This window comes from Nomascus leucogenys, chromosome 13 (assembly GCF_006542625.1).
Source record: "Nomascus leucogenys isolate Asia chromosome 13, Asia_NLE_v1, whole genome shotgun sequence".
Lineage (NCBI taxonomy): Eukaryota > Metazoa > Chordata > Mammalia > Primates > Hylobatidae > Nomascus > Nomascus leucogenys.
Window position 1 is genome coordinate 87932247 of NC_044393.1, and position 22918 is coordinate 87955164.

A 22918-nucleotide genomic window follows, 5' to 3' on the forward strand; every position below is an offset into this window, starting at 1 on the left:
ATCAAAATCAAAACAGAGGGCAGGCTGCTTGTCAACACCAGGCTGTGGTTCAGCACAGCAGGCACGGCCCTCGAGACCACACACTCGTCATCTCTCATGAGGAAAAATGCTGAGACCCTGACCAGGCGGGCCACCATCGCGGGATGTTACCCTTGAAATCAGTCTACCTGTCAGGCATGCCCTCAGGCGGGCGCCAGCTTCACGCGACCACAGCAGCCATGCAACTGCAAGGGAAGCTGCTGGCCGGTCTGCTAGCAACCCAGGCTGCAGTGGGGAGGAGACCAAAGGCTGAGACTGGATTCAGAGGATATTTAGTCACTCTACTTTTCTTTCCTCGGGACCTAAGTAGCATTTACAGGGACCTATGAGAGCAAACAGTCACTCTACTTTTCTTTCCTCGGGACCTAAGTAGCATTTACAGGGACCTATGAGAGCAAAGTGCAGTCTCCTTTCAAGGAAAAGTAAGAAGAGTAAATGAGTAAGAAATTGCAAGGGTTGCCCTTATATAGTTGCCCAATTCATTGCTTGAATTAAACAAAAAAAAATGTTTGTTTAAACTATGTCGTCCATGCACCTACTGGGTTATGGTAGGACAAAGATCCTACCAAGAACTTCCAAGGCTTGTTTAGTTCTTGTATTTGTTCTAATATTTATTCTCCTTGAGACTGCTGACTGATACGCATCATCCCGTGTGTGCCTCTGACGTGCTAGGCAGGGGCTGAGTGTTCTGCAGGGACTAATGCATTAAATCTGAACAACAGCCCAATGAAGCAGGTTTAACTAAGCTCCTTGTTTAATGGGTGAGATAGCAGACTATTAGAGAGGATAAATAACTGTCCTGAGAACTCGCAGGAAGTAAGCCTAGGAGTGCTACCTGGGAGTTAACTGAGCCCAGCGCCTCTGCTCTTAACCATGAAGCTCCAAGCCTCACAGGCACTGCACATAAGCTCCTTAGAAAGATCGCCCACCCCAGAGAGGCGGCAGGAAGCTGGGCCTTACCAGCTGTGATCAGATAGGCATCGGGGACTGTGATATCACAAACATATGGCGGCTTGGCGGTGGCCAGTGTTGGTGTGTCGACTGTTGCTTCGAGAGTGAAGGCAGTCACGGGATGCAGGGACGGCAGGGGAGGAGCAGCGCTGCTCTCTGGGGGGCTCTGACTTGCGGCATCGCTCATCAGGGTGGAGTCGAGGGGACCACCAGTGGCAGCACCGATGCTGGCTGTGCTCACTACCGTGGAGGTGTTCAGTGGCACCTCTGTGGGTGTGAGTGATGGGCCCATGACGGTCAGCTCTGTGGGCAGAGGGAAGGGGGTTGCTTCAGAAACAAACGAGGATCCTGATGGCACATACATGTCAGTGATCAACACCGTACCAGTGGGAATGGCTTTGGAGAAAGAGGCCAGGACAGACACGTGACCGTCTAGAGCACTGATTTGGTCATCAGGAGGTGTCAGAGTTGAGAATAAAGAAGACTCGGTTAAAATGGGCGTTGTGTGGACAGTGGTCAATGGTGATGTTGCTTGAATCCTGGCAGTCAAAATGTCAAAAGACTCAGAGCTGGGGGGCACCAGTGTGGTGACTGCGGATTCATGGGAAATGAGTGAAGACTCAAGATAGGAGGTAGTTTCAGTGAAAGCTGAGGTAAAATGAGCTTCTGAATCCATCAGTGAAACCGTAGACGCTTCAACAAACTCGAGAGAATCAGAAGGGAAGTTTGACCATGGTGACACCTCAGAACGGCTAGGTAGCAAAGTGACAGGGTTTAAAGGCAGCTCGGAACTTGGCTGGAGCTGCGAAAACTCAAGATTTGTGGAACTGGGAAGAGACAGCTGAGATGACCGCAGATCACTAGAGTCAAACAATGTAAACGTCTCAACCAAGGTAGAAAAAGACTGAGATGTGAAGGGGGACAAGTCACTCGGCATCAGAGACAGAGACACAGGCGCTTCCGAAGGCGAAGAGATGGAGCCGCTGAGTTCCAGCGGGGGTGTTGAGAAAAAGCTGGATGCAAAATCCAAAGCACCTCCGGGTTTATGCTCAGAAAAACTGGAACGTTCTTGGTCAGAGAAAAGTGAAGACTCCACTGAAGGAACCAGACTATAAGGCGTAAAAACACTCGGGTCTCTGACGGCAAGCGACGGTGTGTTTTTGTTTGCTATGACAGAGAAAGATGAGTCAAGGAGAATGCTGGTGATGACCGAGAAAAATGCAGTGGTCACGCTGGATGGCGTCACTTGGGTTTCAGCCACAGACAAGGAGCCAGCAGTAGGATCAAGTGACGCCGGCACAGAGAGGCGACCATGGGCAGGGGGAACCTGTGTGGTTGTAACACTACTCATATCCACCTCGGCAGAAATGCCAACACTCGTCTCTGAGATTTCCATGGATCTAGAAGAAAGTGGGACCATAGGTCTGGAGGGGAAAAGCGTATTAAACACTTGAGGATCTTCCTCAAATTCAGAGAAGTCGGCTACGACGTTACTCATTAGAGAGATGCTGCTTTCTTCTAGCACAGTCATGGACAGAGTCTCGGCACCATCCCCTGATCCCACATCTTTCTCCATGAGGCTCGTGGCCAGAACTTGCTGAGGTGAAGGCACAGTGCAGGCCGCGCACCAAGCGTATGGTCTGAATGAGGACACCAGGCTCAGGATATGAGTGTTGTCCACAGGACCGGGGAGGCCTGAATTGCTAAGCAATTCTGATGTTTTGCTGGAGTCGCTAGGGAGAAAGGGGTTAGATGAAACATCAGCTGGTGAAGCAGAGAAGGACGCAAATGCAAGAGGAGTTGAAAGCAATGCAGAATGTGTCCTGCTGAATGCAAGGGCTGCGTGCGATGCAGTCACAGTAGGGTATGTTCTTGGAGAGATGGTTTCTTCTAGGCTTTGACTCAACACGGTGGTCACGTCGGTGTATCTGTCTGCACTTGTGGCCCAAACCTCCTCTGCAGGCTGTGAGACCTCCCCCAAGGAGGGAAACGGTACAGTAATGCCATTGCCTAACGGCTGTGGCATTGAAGACCAGGAGCTAAAAAAAAGGGTGGTTTCCACACCCTCTGTTAGGGAAGCCACAATCTCTGGCAGAGTCCTGCTTGATAAATGACTGTAAGCATCAGTAGGATAAAGCACCAAATTCCTGCCAGGAGTTGGAATGATGCCCTCAGAGGTGCGAAAAGCTGACCGAAAGGTGTGGAAATGACTGGTGGACTCAGCATATGCCGCTGGTTGTCGCGTTGTGTTCTGCCAGCCCGATGTCACTTCTTCATCTTGTAAAGAAACCATGGGTAACGACGGAGTGAGCACAGGTTCTAACGCTTCCCCGGGCAGCCCTGGTGGGCTGACTGTGATATACTGTATTGGAGAAACCATCCGTGGAGTGGTCCAGTGAGTATCTGGCAGAAAGTTATCCATCTCATCGTCATCGATGGCCACCTCATTACTCGTCACTGACACGTAAGTTGCCACAAAGATGCTGTGATCTGCTGTACTTTCGGTCTGTTTTCCTTGGTTAAAAAAGGCTGTATCAAAAGTAGTGGCAGATGGCGGGGCTGTGACATGGAGAGGACTGCTGTGCTGGGACCTGGGAGCGGTTTCTGTTAAGGCCACTTGTGCAGCGCTGTGCCCAGTGCTTTTCTTCAGCACGAGCTCCACGGAGTATAAAGAAAGGTTGTGCTGTTCCGGCGAGAGCTCATCTATCAAGAAAATCAGAGCTGGGTTAGTGCAATGCATTGGAAGTCACACAGCTAACGTTTTGTTTCAGGCATGAGAATTTACTCATTCAACAAACATCCATTCACCATAAATATCCATGAATCACCGTCAGAAATTAAACAGCTAGTTGGAAACCAGAAATTGACAGAATTACCATCAGGACAATATCTGCAAATATTCCTAAACTTGGGCACTGTTTTTACCTAAGCTGTGCATGTGTGGGAGTGGGGAGGGCATATTTACATAGTTTTTCCCACAGAACCATAGGACACTGGAAACAGAGGAGGCTGTTTAGTCCATTTTCTCTCATTTATGACATGAGGAAAGAAAGGTTTCCAGAAGGTAAATAAATCAATTATAAGACCACCCAGACAGAGTGGAGCTGGAATCTGAATATAAGGCTTCCTTGACTCCAAAGCCTGTGTGTTTTCTCTTCGGTGACAGGAGCTGGCTGCTACGAGAAATAAACACGACAACTCATTGCATCTCTCACTACCCAAGTAAGAGAGCTCCCCAGTTCCTTAGCTGTGCTCCCCAACACAGTTGCTGAGGCTTCCACATGAAGGCCCCAGGCTTCCTGCAGCCTCAGCTTTCACCATTTCCTGCCCCACTCTCAGGCCTTCCCAGCTATGCTCTGGCACCTGCAGTGCCCCAAACCCAAACACTCTCTGGCCTCCATGGCTGTGCACATTCTCACCCCCGCCTGGAACGCCCCTTCCCGGCTCTCTCTATGGATGGCTCCTCTCACCCCTGCCTGGAACGCCCCTTCCCGGCTCTCTCTATGGATGGCTCCCTCCCCGCGACCCCCCCGGCTCTCTCTATGGATGGCTCCTCTCACCCCGCCTGGAACGCCCCTTCCCGGCTCTCTCTATGGATGGCTCCTCTCACCCCGCCTGGAACGCCCCTCCCGGCTCTCTCTATGGATGGCTCCTCTCACCTCCCCTGGAACGCCCCTTCCCGGCTCTCTCTATGGATGGCTCCTCTCACCTCCACCTGGAACGCCCCTTCCCGGCTCTCTCTATGGGCTCTCTATATGGATGGCTCCTCTCACCCCCGCCTGGAATGCCCCTCCCCGGCTCTCTATATGGATGGCTCCTCTCACCCCCGCCTGGAATGCCCCTCCCCGCTCTCTATATGGATGGCTCCTCTCACCCCCGCCTGGAATGCCCCTCCCCGCTCTCTATATGGATGGCTCCTCTCACCCCCGCCTGGAACGCCCCTCCCCGCTCTCTCTATGGATGGCTCCTCTCACCCCCGCCTGGAACGCCCCTCCCCGGCTCTCTATATGGATGGCTCCTCTCACCCCCGCCTGGAACGCCCCTTCCCGGCTCTCTCTATGGATGGCTCCTCTCACCCCCGCCTGGAACGCCCCTTCCCGGCTCTCTCTATGGATGGCTCCTCTCACCCCCGCCTGGAACGCCCCTTCCCGGCTCTCTCTATGGATGGCTCCTCTCACCCCTGCCTGGAATGCCCCTCCCCAGCTCTCTCTATGGATGGCTCCTCTCACCTCCACCTGGAATGCCCTTCCCTGGCTCTCTATATGGATGGCTCCTCTCACCCCCGCCTGGAATACCCTTCCCCGGCTCCCTGTATGGATGGCTCCTTCTGGCCCTTCAGATGCAGCACAGATATGAGCTTCATCCTCGATGCTCTGAAGCTGGATTTGCGTCTCTCCTTAGGCTTCTCCCTGTCCTTATCATGCCCACTGAAATGAACTATCTGCTCACTAGAGTCAGGGCTTCCTAAGGACAGGCATTGTTTACCTGTCTCCCCAGTGCCTAGCACAATAAGTGCTAGGAGCTCAATTGACATCAGTTGGATTGATGAATGAATGAATGAAATCCAAAGATACCAAGTTCTGACAACAACAGCCAACATTATCCCATCATCTATTCAAACTTTTGTATTCCTTAACTTGTGACTGGTGTCATTATCATTTAGTTAAGTTGAGGCCTCTCCACTGGTAATTCAGGTATGACGTAGCCTAGAGAAACAGGACAAGTGACAGCCCAGCCACTGATGAAAGCCCAGGGCCCAAGGACTGTCCTCCGCAGCCCAGGCTGGGAACTGAGCAACTATCAAAATCCATAACAACACCTCGTTTCTCTAATCCCAACAGTCTATCAGAACATACCTGTGTGAAATGGTATAAGGATAGTCTTGAATTCACTCTATTTTTTTAAGTAAGTCATTTCTATTCTATTTCTAGCAATATGGCAGACTAGAGATCTTGAAACTCTCTACTTCAGAACATTTAAGATTGCTTAATAAATGTTTAAAAACCATCTTCTAAGTGACTGGATGGCCTGCAAGACAGTAAGGGGAACGTGCTGAATGCAGGAATAAAACAGGAGCTGCACAAGGGCAGTGACTGGGGACCCAAGGCAGGTACTGGACCAGCTGGCCGGCTGTTTAGGCCACAAGGGGACTGAGGGACAAGTGTTAGCCTAGACAAGCAAAGAACCCAACTGAAGACCATTTTCCAAAAGTAGAGTCCCAGGAAGTGTCATAATCTCAGGTAAAGAGTGAGTTAGGAAGAAAAATATCCACTTTTCAGAAGACAACAAAAACAGATATCGGCTTCCAATAGTGTCTGACTTGAGAACACCTTGGACTGACTTTCCCTTTCCCCTGTTGAACTCTTCTCAGTCTGTCACTTCTGTTCCTCTGGATCATGTCCTAGAATAAAATATGCACATAAACCCATGTCTCAGACTTTGCTTTCTGGGGGAAAACCCAGGTTAAGACACTGCTATGGCTTATGTATTATGTGCTCCCAATATTCCTATGTTGAAATCCCAGGACCTCACAATACGACCATATTCGGAAACAGGGTCATTGTAGATGTAATTGGCTGAGATGTGGTCATACTGAAGTAGGGTGGGTCCCTCATCTAATATACTGGTGACCGTATAAAAGGCGGAAAGTTGGGCCAGGCACGGTGGCTCAGGCCTGTAATCCCAGCACTTTGGGAGGCTGAGGGCAGATCATGAGGTCAGGAGTTCGAGTCCAGCCTGGCCGACATGGCAAAGCCCCATCTCCACTAAAAATACAAAAATTAGCCGGGTGCGGTGGCACACACCTGTCATCCCAGCTACTCAGGAGGCTGAGGCAGGAGAATCGCTTGAACCCAGGAGGCGGAGGGTTCAGTGAGCCGAGATCGCACCACTGCACTCCAGCCTGGGAGACAGAGTGAGACTCCGTCTCAAAAAAAAAAAAAAAAAAAGGCAGAAATTTGGACACAGACATACACAGAAGGAGAACACCATGTGAAGATGAAGGCAGAGATCATGACGACGCATCTGCAAGTCAAGGAACAGCAAAGATTGACAGCAAATCACCAGCAGCTAGGGGAGAGCCCTGCAGCAGATTCTCCCTCACAGGCTTCAGAAGGAAGCCACCCTTGAACTTGGACTTCTAGCCTCCGAGACAATCAATTTCTGCTGTTTAAGCCAAATAAGGGAAAAGTATATGTCTCAGCTCTGACTCTGTATAGCTACTGTACAAAACATCGTCCCGAGTGTGGAACCTATACTACTTGTATGGTCCTAACAACTGTATGCTTAGAGTCATAATTTAAAGTGGACCAGGTCTCTAGCACCTGTCAGAAACTAACATAAATCACACACAGAAGAACACACTCACAGTCTGGTTTCAAAGTATTCCTGCAGCTAGAGTTGCAGAGCACAGAATTAAAAATTATGAAATACATAGGAAAGCAAAGTACCATGAACAAAAGCCAAGAGAAATCCCATGAAAAAAGTATTTTTTAAAAAGGCCAACTAAATTGAATCAGATCTGTAAAGACTTTAGATATTGGAATTATGAGACCCATTTTTTAAAGTTATATCTAATTCATTTAAAATAATAAAGTCTGAAAACATGAGTAATAAGAGACTATAAAAGTTGGCAGAAATATTTTTAAAACATTTATAAATAAAAATTTTATAATTAATAAATTTTAAACTCAATATACATGTAAAACAACAATTTAGACAAAGCTGAAGCAAGATTTAGTGAACTGGGGGACAGGTCTGAAGAAATCACTCAGGAAAGGGAACAGGGAAACAAAGAAATGTGAAATATTAAAAAAACAAGAGACATAGAAGACAGAATAAGGCAGTCCAACATACATTTGATCAAAGTTTTAGGAAAAAAATAAAAGGGAATAGGGTAGATACAATACTCAAAGACATAGTGCTAAGAATTTGCCAAAATTAGTAAGAGAAACAAACCATTCAATTCAGAAAGTCCAAAAAATCCCAAGGAGGGTGAATTAAAAAAAAAAAATCCAAACCTATATACATGATGATACCATAGGCCAACGACAAAGAGAAATTGTAAAAGCAGTCAGAGAAAAAGGAAACAGCAACTAAACTAGCAAAAATAACTGCCTGACAGAATTAGAAGCCAGGTGACAATGAAACAAAATCCTCAAGTGCTGAGAGAAACTCTCTGACATCTCAGAGGTGAACAACCAGGAAAACTCTCTATCAAGGCATTTTCAGCTTGACAGTGGTTACACCAAAAAAAGACCCACAGTAAATGAGCTTCTAAATAAGGATAAACTTCAAAAAGAAGGGTTATCGTCTCAGCAGGAAGATCTGAGAATAGAGAATAAATGATAAACATATGGCCAGACGTGGTGGCTCACGCCTGTAATCCCAGCACTTTGGGAGGCCAAGGCAGGCGGATCACCTGAGGTCAGGAGTTCGAGACCAGCCTGGCCAACATGGTGAAACCCCATCTCTACTAAAAATAAAAAATTAGCTGGGTGTGGTGGCATGCACCTGTAGTCCCAGCCACTCGAGAGGCTGAGGCAGGAGAATCACATGAACCCGGGAGGTGGAGAATGCAGTGAACTGAGATCGTGCCATTGGACTCCAGCCTGGGCAACAGAGCGAGACTCCATCTCAAAAAGAAAAAAAAAGATAAATATATGGTTAAATCTAAACAAATACTGATGGTATAAATGAACAGTAATACTCTTATGTAATTTGTGAGTTTACAAAAGACATATTATATGGAATTAAAAGTTATGCATAGAAGCTATAAGAGGGACAGCCAGAGGTATTGTTGACTCACTAGCAGAGATGGAGATCAAGAGTTAAGACAAAATTCTGTGAATAGATTTTTGTTTCTATATACCAAAATTTGTAAATAATACTTAGTGCCATAGATAAAATATTTCTAGCTGGTTCTCCTAGCATCTGAAAGCCACCAACTTAAACCATATATAAAATGCTTAAAGGGTCATATTCCTTTCTCCATCATATGAATTTTTAAAATGAATAAATAATACAAGAAGGATTTTTTAATCGATATTTTAAGTTGTTTCATAGCAATATTATACAGCATTTGTTGTCTTCCATACAACCTGGCTGTAGGATTCCTTGCCTAAGTGCTTGTGTTACTTACCTGTCACATCCCAAGCACAGGTAAAAGAAAACACGATACTTATTATGACCACAGTAAAATAGCAGCTGTTCTTTTTTTTTTTTTTTGATGTTCTTTTCTACAATAAAGGCTTACAAGTTATAAATGTAAGAAGTAATAAAATCACAGTTCTATCAAATTGTGTATCATATAAATCTGAGTGTTTTCCTAAGGATAAATCATTTTATGTGTCTGTTTTAAAAGTGCTATGATATAATTTCTTTTGAAATATTAGATCTGACCAAGGAGCAAGTTCCCTTTTAAAACAAATCACAAATGCATTTGGAAGTGAACCGGAAGACTGCAAGAGATAAAATAACCAAGAAGAGCAACGTTTAGTGGCTAATTTATGAACCTGGGTATCTGATGCAAGCTAGAATTAAATCAACTCGGCCTACTAAGGACAGGCAACGGGGAGGGCAAAGTGGCCAAAGGGACAAAAAAATTCTCCTGACTAGAAAATGACGGGAACAAAAACTTCGTATTAAGAAATGGAAGGCATGCCAAGCTAGGATGCTTTTCTTTCTTTCTCTCTGCCAAGCCCCAGGAGGGACAAAGGAGCTGCAATGCCAAAGGGAATCACTTCTGCAGTTAACTCAGGAGGAGACCAGAAAACCCAGGCAAGTCTCTCTCACAGCATAAAAGGCGTCAGGGACTCTAATTTCAAGCCCTGGAGATCAATTTTCAAGCTCTAAAGCATAGGTTCACAAAAGAGAGAAAGGTTCTCTCTTGGATGACAATGAAAGGAAAGGGGTTGGAGTGAGATGGGTGCTTCTCGGACTGTGACACCCGCCTGAATGACGCCGGACCCTGGACTCCTGCACCGCTCCCAGCTGACCCGGGCCTGCCACCCACTCCAAGTAGCCAGCGCTGAGGCCTTTTCTCCATTTAGGCAGCAAACCCTTGTTCACTGGGAGCCTACCAGGCACCTGCACCTCACCCTGGCCAGGTTCTGGCCACGCTGGACGTCACAGCAGGAAACTGCCCTGCACTCTCACCACCAGGCCACACCGATTCCATGATTATACAGTAGTGAGGAAGAGGCCCAGCTGTCTCCAACACTTGTCTGTCTCAGACTCTCACAAGCAAGTCAAAGTGGTACCCTTACATTTTTTTTTTAAGTCATGTTTTTCTATCTGGAAATCTTCCTGAACCATAGTAGTCAATCATGGAATCATGTACTTTTCAAGCTTAATAGATCCTTTAAGACCTAGGCCAATCCCTCATGGTGCAAATAAAGCTCAAAATAGCACCCCACAGGGCCAACACAGAAAGAGGCAGGTTCCTGCCTTCCCAGGGGCTGAAGGCTCTTCATACCACACTGTGTTTTGTCAAATCAAGCCACCAAATTAAAGTTGTTGGCAAGGAAATTTAGTTAAAAAACATGCTAAATGGCCAGGTGCTAGTGGCTCACCCCCATAATCCAAGCACTCTGGTAGGCCGAGGCAGGAGGCGGGAGGCGAGCGAATGGCTTGAGCCCTGGAGTTCGCCAGTCTGGGCAACGTGGTGAAACCCCGTCTCTACAAAAAATCAAAAATTAGCTGAGCATGGTGGCAACCACCTGTAGTCCCAGCTACTTGAGAGGCTGAGGTGGGAGGATCTCTTGAGCCCAGGAGGTGGCGGTTGCAGTGAGCTGAGACTGTGCCACTGCACTCCAGCCTGGGCAACAGAGCCAGACCCTGTCTCCGAAAAAAAAAAAAAAAAAAAAAGACTAAACTATGTTAGAGTACAATTGAGTTGAAAGCACTTGCTAAATTCTGTTACTAAAACTTACGGGCAGGCACACGTTTTGGACGCTGAAGCCCCACAGTCCACCTGGGGACAGGTCACAGCTGCAGGCACAGATGCTGGGAAAACACCTCCTCCTCTGAGGGCTGGCCTGGGAGGCCCAAGGGACAGCAGTGTCAAGTGTCTCTAAAGAGCTTTCATCCAGAAACATTACTTTTGCTTCTTTGCTAAATTGTGGAGTTTCTAAAACATGATGAGTCATCTCAAGTCTCTGTGGATATGAAATCTCCTACAAAACAGGGGCTCCTGGCCCCCAGGATTTCTAAGAGTTTACAAACAAAAGCAGTTGATCATTAAACCACTCCCCAACTTCGCAAATCTCCAGCAACTTTTTCCTTTTTCTTTTTTTTTGAGATAGGTTTTGTTGTGTCACCCAGGCTGGAGTGCAGTGGTGCAATCTCGGCTCACTGCAACCTCTGCCTCTTAGGTTCAGCCGATTTGTGCCTCAGCCTCCAGAGCAGCTGGGATTCCAGGCGCCCACCACCACACCCAGCCACTTTTTGTATTTTTAGTAGACGTGGGGTTTCACCACGTTGGCCAGACTGGCCTCAAACTCCCGACCTCAAGTGATCCATCTGTCTCGGTCTCCCAAAGTGCTAGGATTACAGGTATGAGCCACCACACCTGGCCAACTTTTTATTCTTCTTCTAGTTCTCAGGTTGTCCTAGGCAGATTTTTAGTGCCGTTACAAAAACCATCCTTTCCACTTCTCCACGTTCCATTTATCTTCCTGGTTTAGAAAAAAAGTGTCTTCCTCTTGTTTCTCCAATGCAAAATGTACACCAATGTCTTCTACCAAGTTACCTCTCCAACTGGTACTGGTTTTATTATCAAATATTAAGTAGATAATACTATTTATAAATATATATATATAGGTTATGTAAATAATACAAAGAACACTTGAGTACCCATCACCCAATTTAAGAAAAGTACTACCCTTACCAGTGATGCTCCCAGTGTAACCCTTCCCAACTCCCTTCCTTCCCACTGAGGTAGCCACTATTTTAAATTAGGCATTTCTCAAATCTGTGCTATTCTTTATAGTCTGACCACAAGTATGTAGCCCTAAAGAATATATTCTTCAGCTTTGCGTATTCTTAAACTTTATCAAAATGCAGTCACATTGCACATAATCTACTGCAACTTATTTGTCTCCATATTGGTTTTCTAATCTATGTCCTTTTTTGCACATAGCTATAATTTTTTCATTTTCACTTCAACATGAATTCCACCATATGAACAGACCAAAATTTATCCATCTACAGTGGATGGAGGGTTGGACTACTGCCAATGTTTGTTATTACAAACATTTCTGATATGAACTTTCCTACCTGTTTTCTGGTGCACATATTTAAAGTGTGTGTTATATACATGTGTGGATATGTATATATGTGTATGCATAAGAATGCAATTGGCTGGGCGCAGTGGCTCACGCCTATAATCCCAGCACTTTTGGAGGCCGGGTGGGCAGATCACAAGGTCAAGAGATCGAGACCATCCTGGCCAACATAGTGAAACCCTGTCTCTACTAAAAACACAAAAATTAGCTGGGTGTGGTGGCACATGTCAGTAGTCCCAGCTACTCCGGAGGCTAAGGCAGAAGAATCACTTGAACCTGGGAGGCAGAAGTTGCAGTGAGCTGAGACTGTGCCACTGCACTCCAGCCTGGCGATACAGCAAGACTTCGTCCTAAAAAAAAAAAAAAAAAAAAAAAAGAATGCAATTGCAGATCAGACAGCATGTTCACCTGTAATTTCATTAAATTTCTCAAAGTCGTTGAACCAATCTGTGCTCCTATGAACAATATATGAGAGCTTGATGGCCGCAAATCCTATGACTTGATAGCCCCAGACATCCACATGTTTACCAATCTGGCTGGTGTGAAACCTTGTGGTTTTAATTTGCATTTCCCTGATTAAAATAGATGGATCACCTTTTCAATATCTGCGGGCCACTCATGTTGCCTCTACTATTGTCTTGTCTTTTTTTTTTTGAGACAGAGTCTTGCTCTGTCGCCCAGGCTGGAGTGCAGTGGTGCGATCTCGGCTCACTGCAAGCTCTGCCTCCCAGGTTCATGCCATTCTCCTGCCTCAGCCTCCCGAGTAGCTGGGACTACAGGTGCCCACCACCACGCCCGGCTAATTTTTTTGTATTTTTAGTAGAGATGGGGTTTCACAGTGTTAGCCAGGATGGTCTCAATCTCCTGAACTTGTGATCCGCCCGCCTCCGCCTCCCAAAGTGCTGGGATTACAGGCGTGAGCCACCACACCCGGCCTACTATTGTCTTTTCAATCCTACTGCCCATTTTTCTTTTGGGTTGTCTATCTTTTTCTTTCTGATTTAAAGACATTCTTTTTTTTGAGACGGAGTCTCACTCTGTTGCCCAGGCTGGAGTGCAGTGGCACAATCTCAGCTCACTGCAACCTCTGCCTCCCAGGTTCAAGCAATTCTCCTGCCTCAGCCTCCCGAGTAGCTGGGACTACAGGCACATGCCACCACGCCCAGCTAATTTTTGTATTTTTAATAAAGACAGTGTTTCACCATGTTGGCCAGGCTGGTCTCTAACTCCTGACCTCAGGTGATCCACCCGCCTCAGCCTCCCATAGTGCTGGGATTATAGGCATGAGCCACCACGCCCAGCCTAAAGGCATTCTTGATGTATAAATATACCTTTGAGATTTGCAGGTTTGGTCCTGGACAAACTTAATAAAGCGAATATCACAATAAAGCAAGTCACACAAATTTTTTGGTTTCCCAGTGCATATAAAAGCTATGTTTATACCATACTGTAGTCTATTAAGTACACAATAGCATTATGTCTTAAAAAAACAATGTACATCTCCTAATGTTATCCCTCTAACGTAAAGGACAAATTAATGGGTGCAGCACACCAACATGGCACATATATACATATGTAACAAACCTGCACATTGTGCACATGTACCCTAGAACTTAAAGTATAATAAAAAATATATTAAAAAAAAAACAATGTGCCGGGCGCGGTGGCTCACGCCTGTAATCCCAGCACTTTGGGAGGCCGAGGCGGGCAGATCACGAGGTCAGGAGATCGAGACCATCCTGGCTAACACGGTGAAACCCCGTATCCACTAAAAATACAAAAAATTGGCTGGGCGAGGTGGCGGGCGCCTGTAGTCCCAGCTACGCAGGAGGCTGAGGCAGGAGAATGGCGTGAACCCCGGGGGGCGGAGCCTGCAGTGAGCCGAGATTGCGCCACTGCACTCCAGCCTGGGTGAAAGAGTGAGACTCCGTCTCAAAAAAAAAAAAACAATGTACACACCTTAACTAAAAATACTTCATTGTTAAAAATGCTAACAATTATCTAAACCTTCAGTGAGTTGCAATCTTTTTGTTGGCGGTGTTTTATCTCAGTGTTGATGGCTGATGAGGGTGGGTGGCTGATGAAGGTTAGGGTGGCTGTATCTTAAGACAATGAAGTTTGCCTCATCAATTGATGCTTCATTTCATGAAAGACTTCTCTGTAGCCTGTGATGCTGTTTGATAGCATTTGGCCCACAGTAGAACTCCCTTCAAAATTGGAGTGAATCCTCTCAAACTCTACCAACTGCTTTATCGACTAGGCTTATGGAATATCCTACATTCTTTGTTGTCATTTCAACAATATTCACAGCATCTTTACCAGCACTAGATTCCATCTCAAGAAACCACTTTCTTTGCTCATCCATAAGAAGTGACTCCTCGTCTGTTTAAGTTTAACCATGAGAGTGCTGCAATTCGTCACATCTTCTGGCTCTGCTTCTAATTCAGGTTCTCCACTCCATCTGCAGTGACTTCCTCCACTGAAGTCTTGAACGCCTCAAAGTCATCCATGAGGTTTCGCATCAACTTCTTCCAAACTTCTGTTGATATTTTGGCCGTCTCTCATAAATCATGAATATTCTTAATGGCATCTAGAATGGTGAACCCTTTCCAGAATGTTTTTGACGTACTTTTCTCAGAGACCCATGAGAGAAATCGCTACCTATGGCAGCTATATAGCCTTATGAAATATATTTCTTTTATCTTTTTGTTTGTCTTGTTTTGTTTTTTAAGACAGTGTCTTGCTCTGTTTCCCAAGCTGGAGTACAATGGTACAATCATAGCTCACAGCACCCTTGCACTCCTGGGCTCAAGCAATCCCCCACAGCTCAGCCTCCCAAACAGCTGGGACCATAGGCATGTGCGACTACGCCCAGCTAATTTATTTTATCTTTCTTTTGTAGAGATAAGGTCTCACTATGTTGCCCAGGTTAGTCTCAAACTCCTGGCCTCAAGCAATCCTCCTGCCTCGGCCTCCCAAAGTGAGCCACCACACCCAGCCATGAAATGTATTTCTTATATAGTAAGACTTGAAAGTCAAAATTACTCTTGATCCATGGGTTGCAGAATGGATATGTGTTAACAGACATGAAAGCAACTTTAATCTCCTTGTCCATCTTGATAAGAGTTCTTGGGTGACTAGGTCCATTGTCAATGAGCAGTAACAGTTTGAAAGGAATCTTTTGTTCTGAGCGGTAGGTCTCAACAGTGGCCAGTCAGTAAATCATGCTTTACACAGATGTGCTGTCATCCAGGCTGTGTTGTTTCACTTACAGAGTGCAAACAGAGCCGACTTAGCATAATTCTTAAGGGCCCCAGATTTTTCAGAATGGTCAATGAGCACTGGCTTCAACTTCAAGTCACCAGCTTCACTGGCCCGCTAGCAAGAGAGTCAGCCATCCTTTGAAGCTCTGAAGCCAAGCATTGACTTCTCTAGCTGTGAAAGTCCTAGACGACATCTTCTTCTCCTAGGCGGCTGCTTCATCTACACTGAAAATCTGTTGTTTAGTCTAACTGCCTTCACCAATGATCTTACCTAAATCCTCCGGATAATTTGCTGTTATACCTTGTACTTCTATGTACGGAGACAGCTTCTTTCCTTAAATCTCATGAACCAACCTCTACTAGCTTCGAACTTTTCTTCTGCAGCTTCCTTACCTTTTTCAGCCTTTAGAGAATCAAACAGAGTTAGAGCCTTGCTCTGGATTAGGCTTTGGCTTACAGGAATGTTGCAGCTGATATAATCTACCCAGACCATTCAAGCTTTCTCCGTATCAGCAACAAGGCTGTTTTGCTTTCTTATTATTCATGTGTTCGTTGTGGTACTACTTTTAATTTCCTTCGAGAACTTTTCCTTTGCATTCACAACTTGGTGATCTATTTGTTGCAAGAGGTCAGCTTTCAGGCTCCCTTAGCTTTTGACATGTCTTCCTCACTTAATCATTTCTAGCTTCTGACAGCAAGTGAGAGACATGCAACTCTTCCTTTCACTTGAGCACCTAGAGGCCAGCGCAGGGTTATAAACTGGACTAATTTCAAAATTCTTGTGTCTCAGGAGATGGGGAGCCCTCAGGAGAGGGAGAGAGACAGGAGAACGACTGGTGAGTGGAGCAGTTAGGACATGCACATTTAATAAGTTTGCCTTTGTATATGGGCAGAGTTTGCGGCACCCTGGGGCAAATTACAATAGTGACATCAAAGATGACTGATCACAGATCACCATAATAGATATAATAATAATGAAAACCTCAGAAATGTGAGAATTACCAAATTGTGACACAGACACAAAGTGTCGATAGACTTAACTAAGGAGGGCTGCCATGAGCCTTCCATCTGTAAAAAGTGCAGTATCTGCAAAGTGCAATAAAATGGGGCAGGCATACACCTGTGTTTTGGATCCTCATATCTTATGTCAGTTATAACTTCTCCAGTTCATGACTTGTTGTTTGATTTTTTTAATGGTGTCTTTGATGAACAGAAGGTCTCAATTTTGGCCAGACATGGTGGCTCACACCTGTAATCCCAACACTTTGGGAGGCCGAGGTGGGGGGATCACCTAAGGTCAGGAGTTCAAGACCAGCCCGGCCAACATGGCAAAAACCCATCTCTATTAAAAATACAAAAACTAGTCAGGCATGGTGGTGGGTGCCTGTAATCCCAGCTACTCGGGAGGCTGAGGCAGGAGAATCTCTTGAGCCCAGGAGGCAGAGGTCGCAGTCAGCCGAGACTACACCACTGCACTCCAACCCAGGTGACAGAGCAAAAGTCCCGTCTCAAAAAAAAAAAAAAATGAAGGTCTCAATTTTAATATGGTCAAATTTATCAGTCTTTTGTTATTGTTTGAGATTCACGTGTATATATTTTAAGATGGAAGGTTTAAGAAATTGTTCCCATCACTAAAAGGCAGTATGTTACTCTTCTATGTTGTCTTCTAACAGTTTTAAGGTTTTGTTTTTCACATTTAAGACCACGTGTTCCTGGAGGTGTGGGGTGGGGGGGAGGCATTGGGGGTGTGTGTGTGCAGGAGACATGAAGGCAGACGAGAGTGTCCTAACCCACTGTTACTCACAGTGTGGTCCACAAGCTTTTTGTTATGGGTCTGCAATGAGACAAGGTTCTTGAACCAGTATGGAAATCAACATACTGCCTTTTCAGAGAATAGGCCATGCTAAAATTAAAAATTAAAATTATAAAAACTAGACAGCATGCTCTATGAACAGTCAATTCACACTGTTGTGTAAGTTCTTTATTTTGTCTTAACTGGAAAACAAGAGTTTGCAGAGTGGCACATTCTGTGGCACTATGTGGGCAAAGGATGTGGGATCTGTACATGGTCTCGGGGTTGGAGGCAGAGAGGCAGTACTAGGAATGCAGCCCACTGGAGAACACAGAGAAGGCCAGCATGTCTGGAAAGGAACAGAAAAAAAAATATTTTTAAACTCTAAGGTAGAGTCAGAGAAATGTAGGAGACCAGACCATGCAAGGCTTGGAAGCCACAATGCTGAGGACACTGAGCAACTGCAGTGAGAAGCCATTGAAGAAGCTATTTAAAAGCATGGGAATGACAGGATCTGAAAAATGGTTTTCAAAAATCCCTCTTGCTGCTGTGTGCAGAACAGGCTAATGGAGGCAAGAGGAGATGTAGAGAGATGAGTTATGTGCTCACTAGAGTTGAACTTGAGATGACAGCGGCTTAGAGTGCTGTATTTAGCACTTTGCTCCTCAAGAGTGTGGTCGGCAGACCTTTAGCATCACCCGAGAGTGTTTTGGAAATGCAGCATCTCAGGCCCACTCAAGACCCTACGGAGTCAGAAACTGCTATTACCATGACCCCCAAGTAATTCATGCACTCATTCAAGTTTGAGAAGCACTAGCCTGGGATTTATTTTAGGGAAATTCACATGGTGAAATCAAGTATGCAAATGGATATCCGAGCCTGAGATAAACCTGCAAACGTGAAGAGGAGAAGCCAGGGAGACACGGGAAAACCAGGAACGGGAGGTGACAAGAAAACAGAAAATCGGTCGGTACTGGGGAAGGGTCGCTGTGCTGAATGACCCCGAGAGACCAGGCACGTGCAGGCTGGAGAGGCCCTCCTGGCATGCACGTTTCTCGTGGTGGCAGAAGCCAGGCTGACTAGTGAAGGGCAGATGAGGAAACAGGAGCTCCACGCAGTCAACTTCATGAGCAGTTTCACTGCGTGAGGCAGGGAAGGGAGATGGCACCTGGAAGGTCTGGGGAAGTCACTTGGTTCTGAGATGAGAGAGAAGAATCACCGAGGAGCTGGTTAAAGACGCAAATTTCTAAAAAGGCAAAGCAGCTAATGCAAAATATTTCTTCCAATCATGAGGAAGCATCAGATAAACCCAGTACCAGGGATGTTCTATAAAAGAGCCGACTTTCAAAAACGCCAAGGTCATAAAAGGCAAGAAAAGACTGAGGAACTGAGCAGACTGAGGAGCCATCAACTAAATGTGATGTGCAAGTCTGGACTGGACTCCAGAACAGAAGTGGAAGAACTGGTGAAACCCTGTAAAGTCTGTAGTTTCATTCATGGCATCGAACAAATGCAAACTTCATAATTGTGGTAACTCCACTATGATCATGTAAGATGTTATTATTAAGGGAAGCCGAATGAAGGGTATATGGGAACTCTGTGCATTAATTTTCCAACTTCATGTCTAAAATTATTGCAAAATAGACCAGGCACGGTGGCTCATGCCTGTAATCCCAGCACTTTCAGAGGCCGGGGCAGGCGGATCACCTGAGGTCAGAAGTTCAAGACCAGCCTGGCCAACATGGCAAAACCCCATCTCTAATGAAAATACAAAAATTAGCCGGGCATGGTGGCATGTGCCTGTAATCCCAGCTACTCGGGAGGCTGAGGCAGGAGAATCACTTGAACCCAGGAAGCGGAGGTTGCAGTGAACTGAGATTGTGCCACTGTACTCTAGCCTGGGTGACAGAGTAAGACTCTGTCTCAAAAATAATAATAGTAAAATAAATAAAATACAATTCTTGCAAAATAAAAACAAAAATAAGTCAGTTTCTCATCAGGAAGTAGTGCATGGGTTTTTGTTGTTGTTGTCATTCTTACTGTTGTTTTGGAACCTATAATTGGAACCAAAGGGTGACTCAAATGACATCAAAAGAGCGAGAGCACTGCTGATGGAGTAACGTAAAAGAAATGATGACACCAAGGACAAAAGGGCCAGCAAGGAGCCCACGGGGCTGAGAAGGAAGGAAGGAACAGAACCTGAAGAGGAAGTGGGCTTTGATCCTCCACAAGACACAGGGTACCTGAAAATTACTACCATGGAGGACAGACTGAGAGAGTGAGTCCAGAGACCAGGGAACTTTACAGATTTACTTGTGAGAATTTGTGAGAATTCTGGTTAGAGGGCTTCTCTGGATACAGTATTTCCTATTTAAAAAAAAAAAAAAAAAAAAAAAAAACAAGTCCAGAACATCCACTGAAAATGGGGAGTGGTTGAGGGATGGGGCGGAGCACATCAGGAGAGCGGAGAATTCGTGAAAGACCTGGAGGGGCAGGGGAGAGGGAGTCATCCACAGAAATGAGACACGATGGCCGGGCTCTGCCTGAAACTAGAAGACAGGTTTCCCATGTCCATGGGAGGAAAACCAGCTATTCCCAAATCAGTGTTTTGGGCTGTAGTTGGATATGGGGACTTAATCTCGCAACACAGAAAATATCAGCCTGGGAGTGAAAGAAAAGTAACTGACTGCAGCTCATCCCCACTGTTCTAAGTTCACAAATATTCTTAAACTTCATTTTGAAGTCTTCCTTTGACATCCTTTGTTTCTTGACTTTTATTAGGTCACAGACAACATTAAAATGTTTGAATTGCCATATGTCACATCTTTGATTCCTGACTCAAATAAGAGGCACCATAGTGTAATAATAGAGAGTGCCGGAGATGAGAGCTTGCAGGCCTCGGGCCACATCCCCGCCCACCTGGAGGAGCCATTTCACATTCCTGGGTCTCAGTTCCTTCATCCTCTAACAAGATACGTGGTCCCTGAAAATTACTACCTGAGAAATGGGTGTTGACATCTGACTTCCCAAGTGGAAGGAAAACAGGACCCTATGTATATGCTATGAGGTTTTCTCTAACCCTCAAACCATAAGGGGTTCCCCAGAAAGAGAACGGGGAGCCCCCAGATGATAAATGGCCATGATACCAGCAGTGGGGCAGCTTCAGTTTTAGCTGGAAAAACACCAGCTCATAAAAAGCACAGCTCTTCAGCACTGGCAAAATACAATCCCATCCAGAGAGGGATACTGGGGCCAAAGTCTCCAGAACATTCCACAGAGAACAGAACTGGGCGCTGTTCTATCTCCAACTTGCTCAGTTCCCCTGGAGAAATCCCTTGTAATTAGTCACCCCTTCCATTTCCTCCTCTAAAGATGGAACACAGATAACAATTAGTGACCTCACCCAAACATAAAGAGAACTCATGTGGAACTTCAGAAAACAATGACTGCAACCGAACAATACTGAAATACTAATACTGCAAGGCTTTTAAAAAATCCAACCCTTCTAGCTAAAACATCAGTTTAGGCTTCATGGTGGGGTTTGGAGACTCTATTTCTGTGCATGACTTTCTCATTTGAGGAGCTAAGGATATTAAAATGTTGGTTTAATTGAAGGCAAGGTCCAGAGTATTTACCAGAAGATGTTCTGTTTTGCTTTGTTTTGCTTTATTCTTTCCTAAATAAAATGCAATCCTCTTTCACCAACCTAGAAAGCAAGACTGTCAGCACTGTGAGTAACCAAAACAAACTAAACTACTCAATTCACTAAGAACAAAGGCAAAAAAATTTGTCTGTCAGCCATCTGTTTCTAAAATAATTTAATTTAAAACACAGTCCTGTAACAACAGGGAAAAGGACACCATCAGCTTCCAGATAATCTTCTGTCTCCTATTACACTCAGAGCAGGAGTGGCACACGACATCCATGACTACGCATAGGCAGGCACCTTCCCTCCCAACAGCAGGAGCCAGCGGCCATGAACATCCACAGCGATGTCCAAGCTGCCAGGAGACACCACTGCCTCCCTGGGGGGTATTAATTCCAACAAACAGTAAACAGCTTATGTGGCAGGCTCAATGCCTTAATTCGGCTCTAAATTAACTTTTATTTTATATCAAGGGATCAGGAGGCTTAAGAGAGGGGTCACGCCGGCTGGAAGCAGCGGCAAGGACAAAGGCACTGTGTCTGGACAAAGTGGGATGTGTCTGCAGTGGTTGGAGAGAATAATACTAGAAAAGTTGGCCCAAGAGTGTGAGAATGTTGGCAGACAATAGGAAGGAATAGGATATTTTGAGCAGAGCAGCTTTTTGACCAAAGTTATCCTGCAGAAAAATCAATCTGGCAGAGTGGAAAGAAGCATAAAATAGTGCTCCATCATACACACAGATATGCATGGTTGATGGGGCAAGGAGTATGATCAGGATGGTGAAGGGAACAGAAAAGAAGTTCCAAGTCAGAGAGACTGCACTAAGGTAAAAAAGATGATAAAATTCAGCAGCCAGTGGAATGGATGGGGAAGACAGAACAAAAAGTCAAAGGTGATTCTAAGTCACAGTTACAACTGTCCACTAGGCAATTCTACTTGAGTATCCAACAGGCTCCTAAAAAAACCCTGACCCTCCCCCATATGCCACTTAATAGCTCGTGCCTGTAGCCAGGTCCTGCCAGCGCTGTGGACCCTCACACATCTTCCTCCCCACCGCCACCAATTACTTTAGGCCTTAGAAAGACCCGCTCAGAGCCCTGCCTCGCACAACTTCTGTGAGAGACAGGCTTTCCAGGACACTGAAGCGCAGGAAGCAGAGATGTCCTGAGTCCATGGACATCGCCTGCTTCCTCGCTCACTCTGGGTTTGGTCTGGGAACCACGAAAGGCCACAGCATCCACAAACACCCTTTCAAATGGCTTCTAAAGTGTTTCCTGGGTCGTGTCTTAAGCCCCATATGCAAAGGGTGGCAGCACTTCCAGCATGACAAGTTTCCACCTAGTCCAAACAGTGTCACTAGAGAACTAGAGATGTGTGACCCCCCACCCCACCACACACACAACCCTCCAAACGCTGGTGCTGTGGGCCAAGGGAAGGTGTGCTGAGAAACTCTGTAACTGCCCCAGCCCTGATCAGAGGTGTGTGTTCCTGGCCATGGTAATCAGTCAGGGCTGTGGTTATCTTAGGGTGCCATAACCCACCCTAAGCTCTGCAGCCTCCTCTATCCCCTCCAATCCATCTGGAGTTTTCTAACATGCAGAGCTGATCAATCCATTCCATATATATGAAGTTCATCCAAAAGGAAAGAAACAATCAAACGATGTCACCCCATTCTCCAAATCCTCCAGTGGCTCTTAAAAGCCTTCAGAAATCCAAAGCCCTCAGCTGAGATACAAGAGCCTTCGGCTCCCCGTTCCCGCCTGTGCCATTAGTATTACCCTCCCCTACAACCAGCCCATGCCCCAGCTATTCGACGTGCTCTCTGACCACCATGCTTTTGCAAAGACTGTTCCCTTTACTGGTACTGGCCCCTCCTCCTTCCCGTAACTCCTATCACACCCCAGAACCCCCTTTTCCATCTTCCCCAGAACCCTGCATGTGC

At 45.8% G+C, this 22918-nt stretch overlaps 1 protein-coding gene across 2 annotated transcripts in view; it reads right to left on the minus strand.

Moving 5' to 3' along the window:
- Window positions 1–22918, minus strand: part of KIAA1549 (KIAA1549 ortholog) — a 150293-nt gene that overhangs the window by 82587 nt on the left and 44788 nt on the right. For both annotated transcript variants that reach the window (XM_030826082.1, XM_030826081.1), the window contains exon 2: window positions 1000–3693. In XM_030826082.1, the coding sequence (XP_030681942.1) occupies window positions 1000–3693 (2694 nt within the window). The remainder of the gene's footprint in view (window positions 1–999; window positions 3694–22918) is intronic.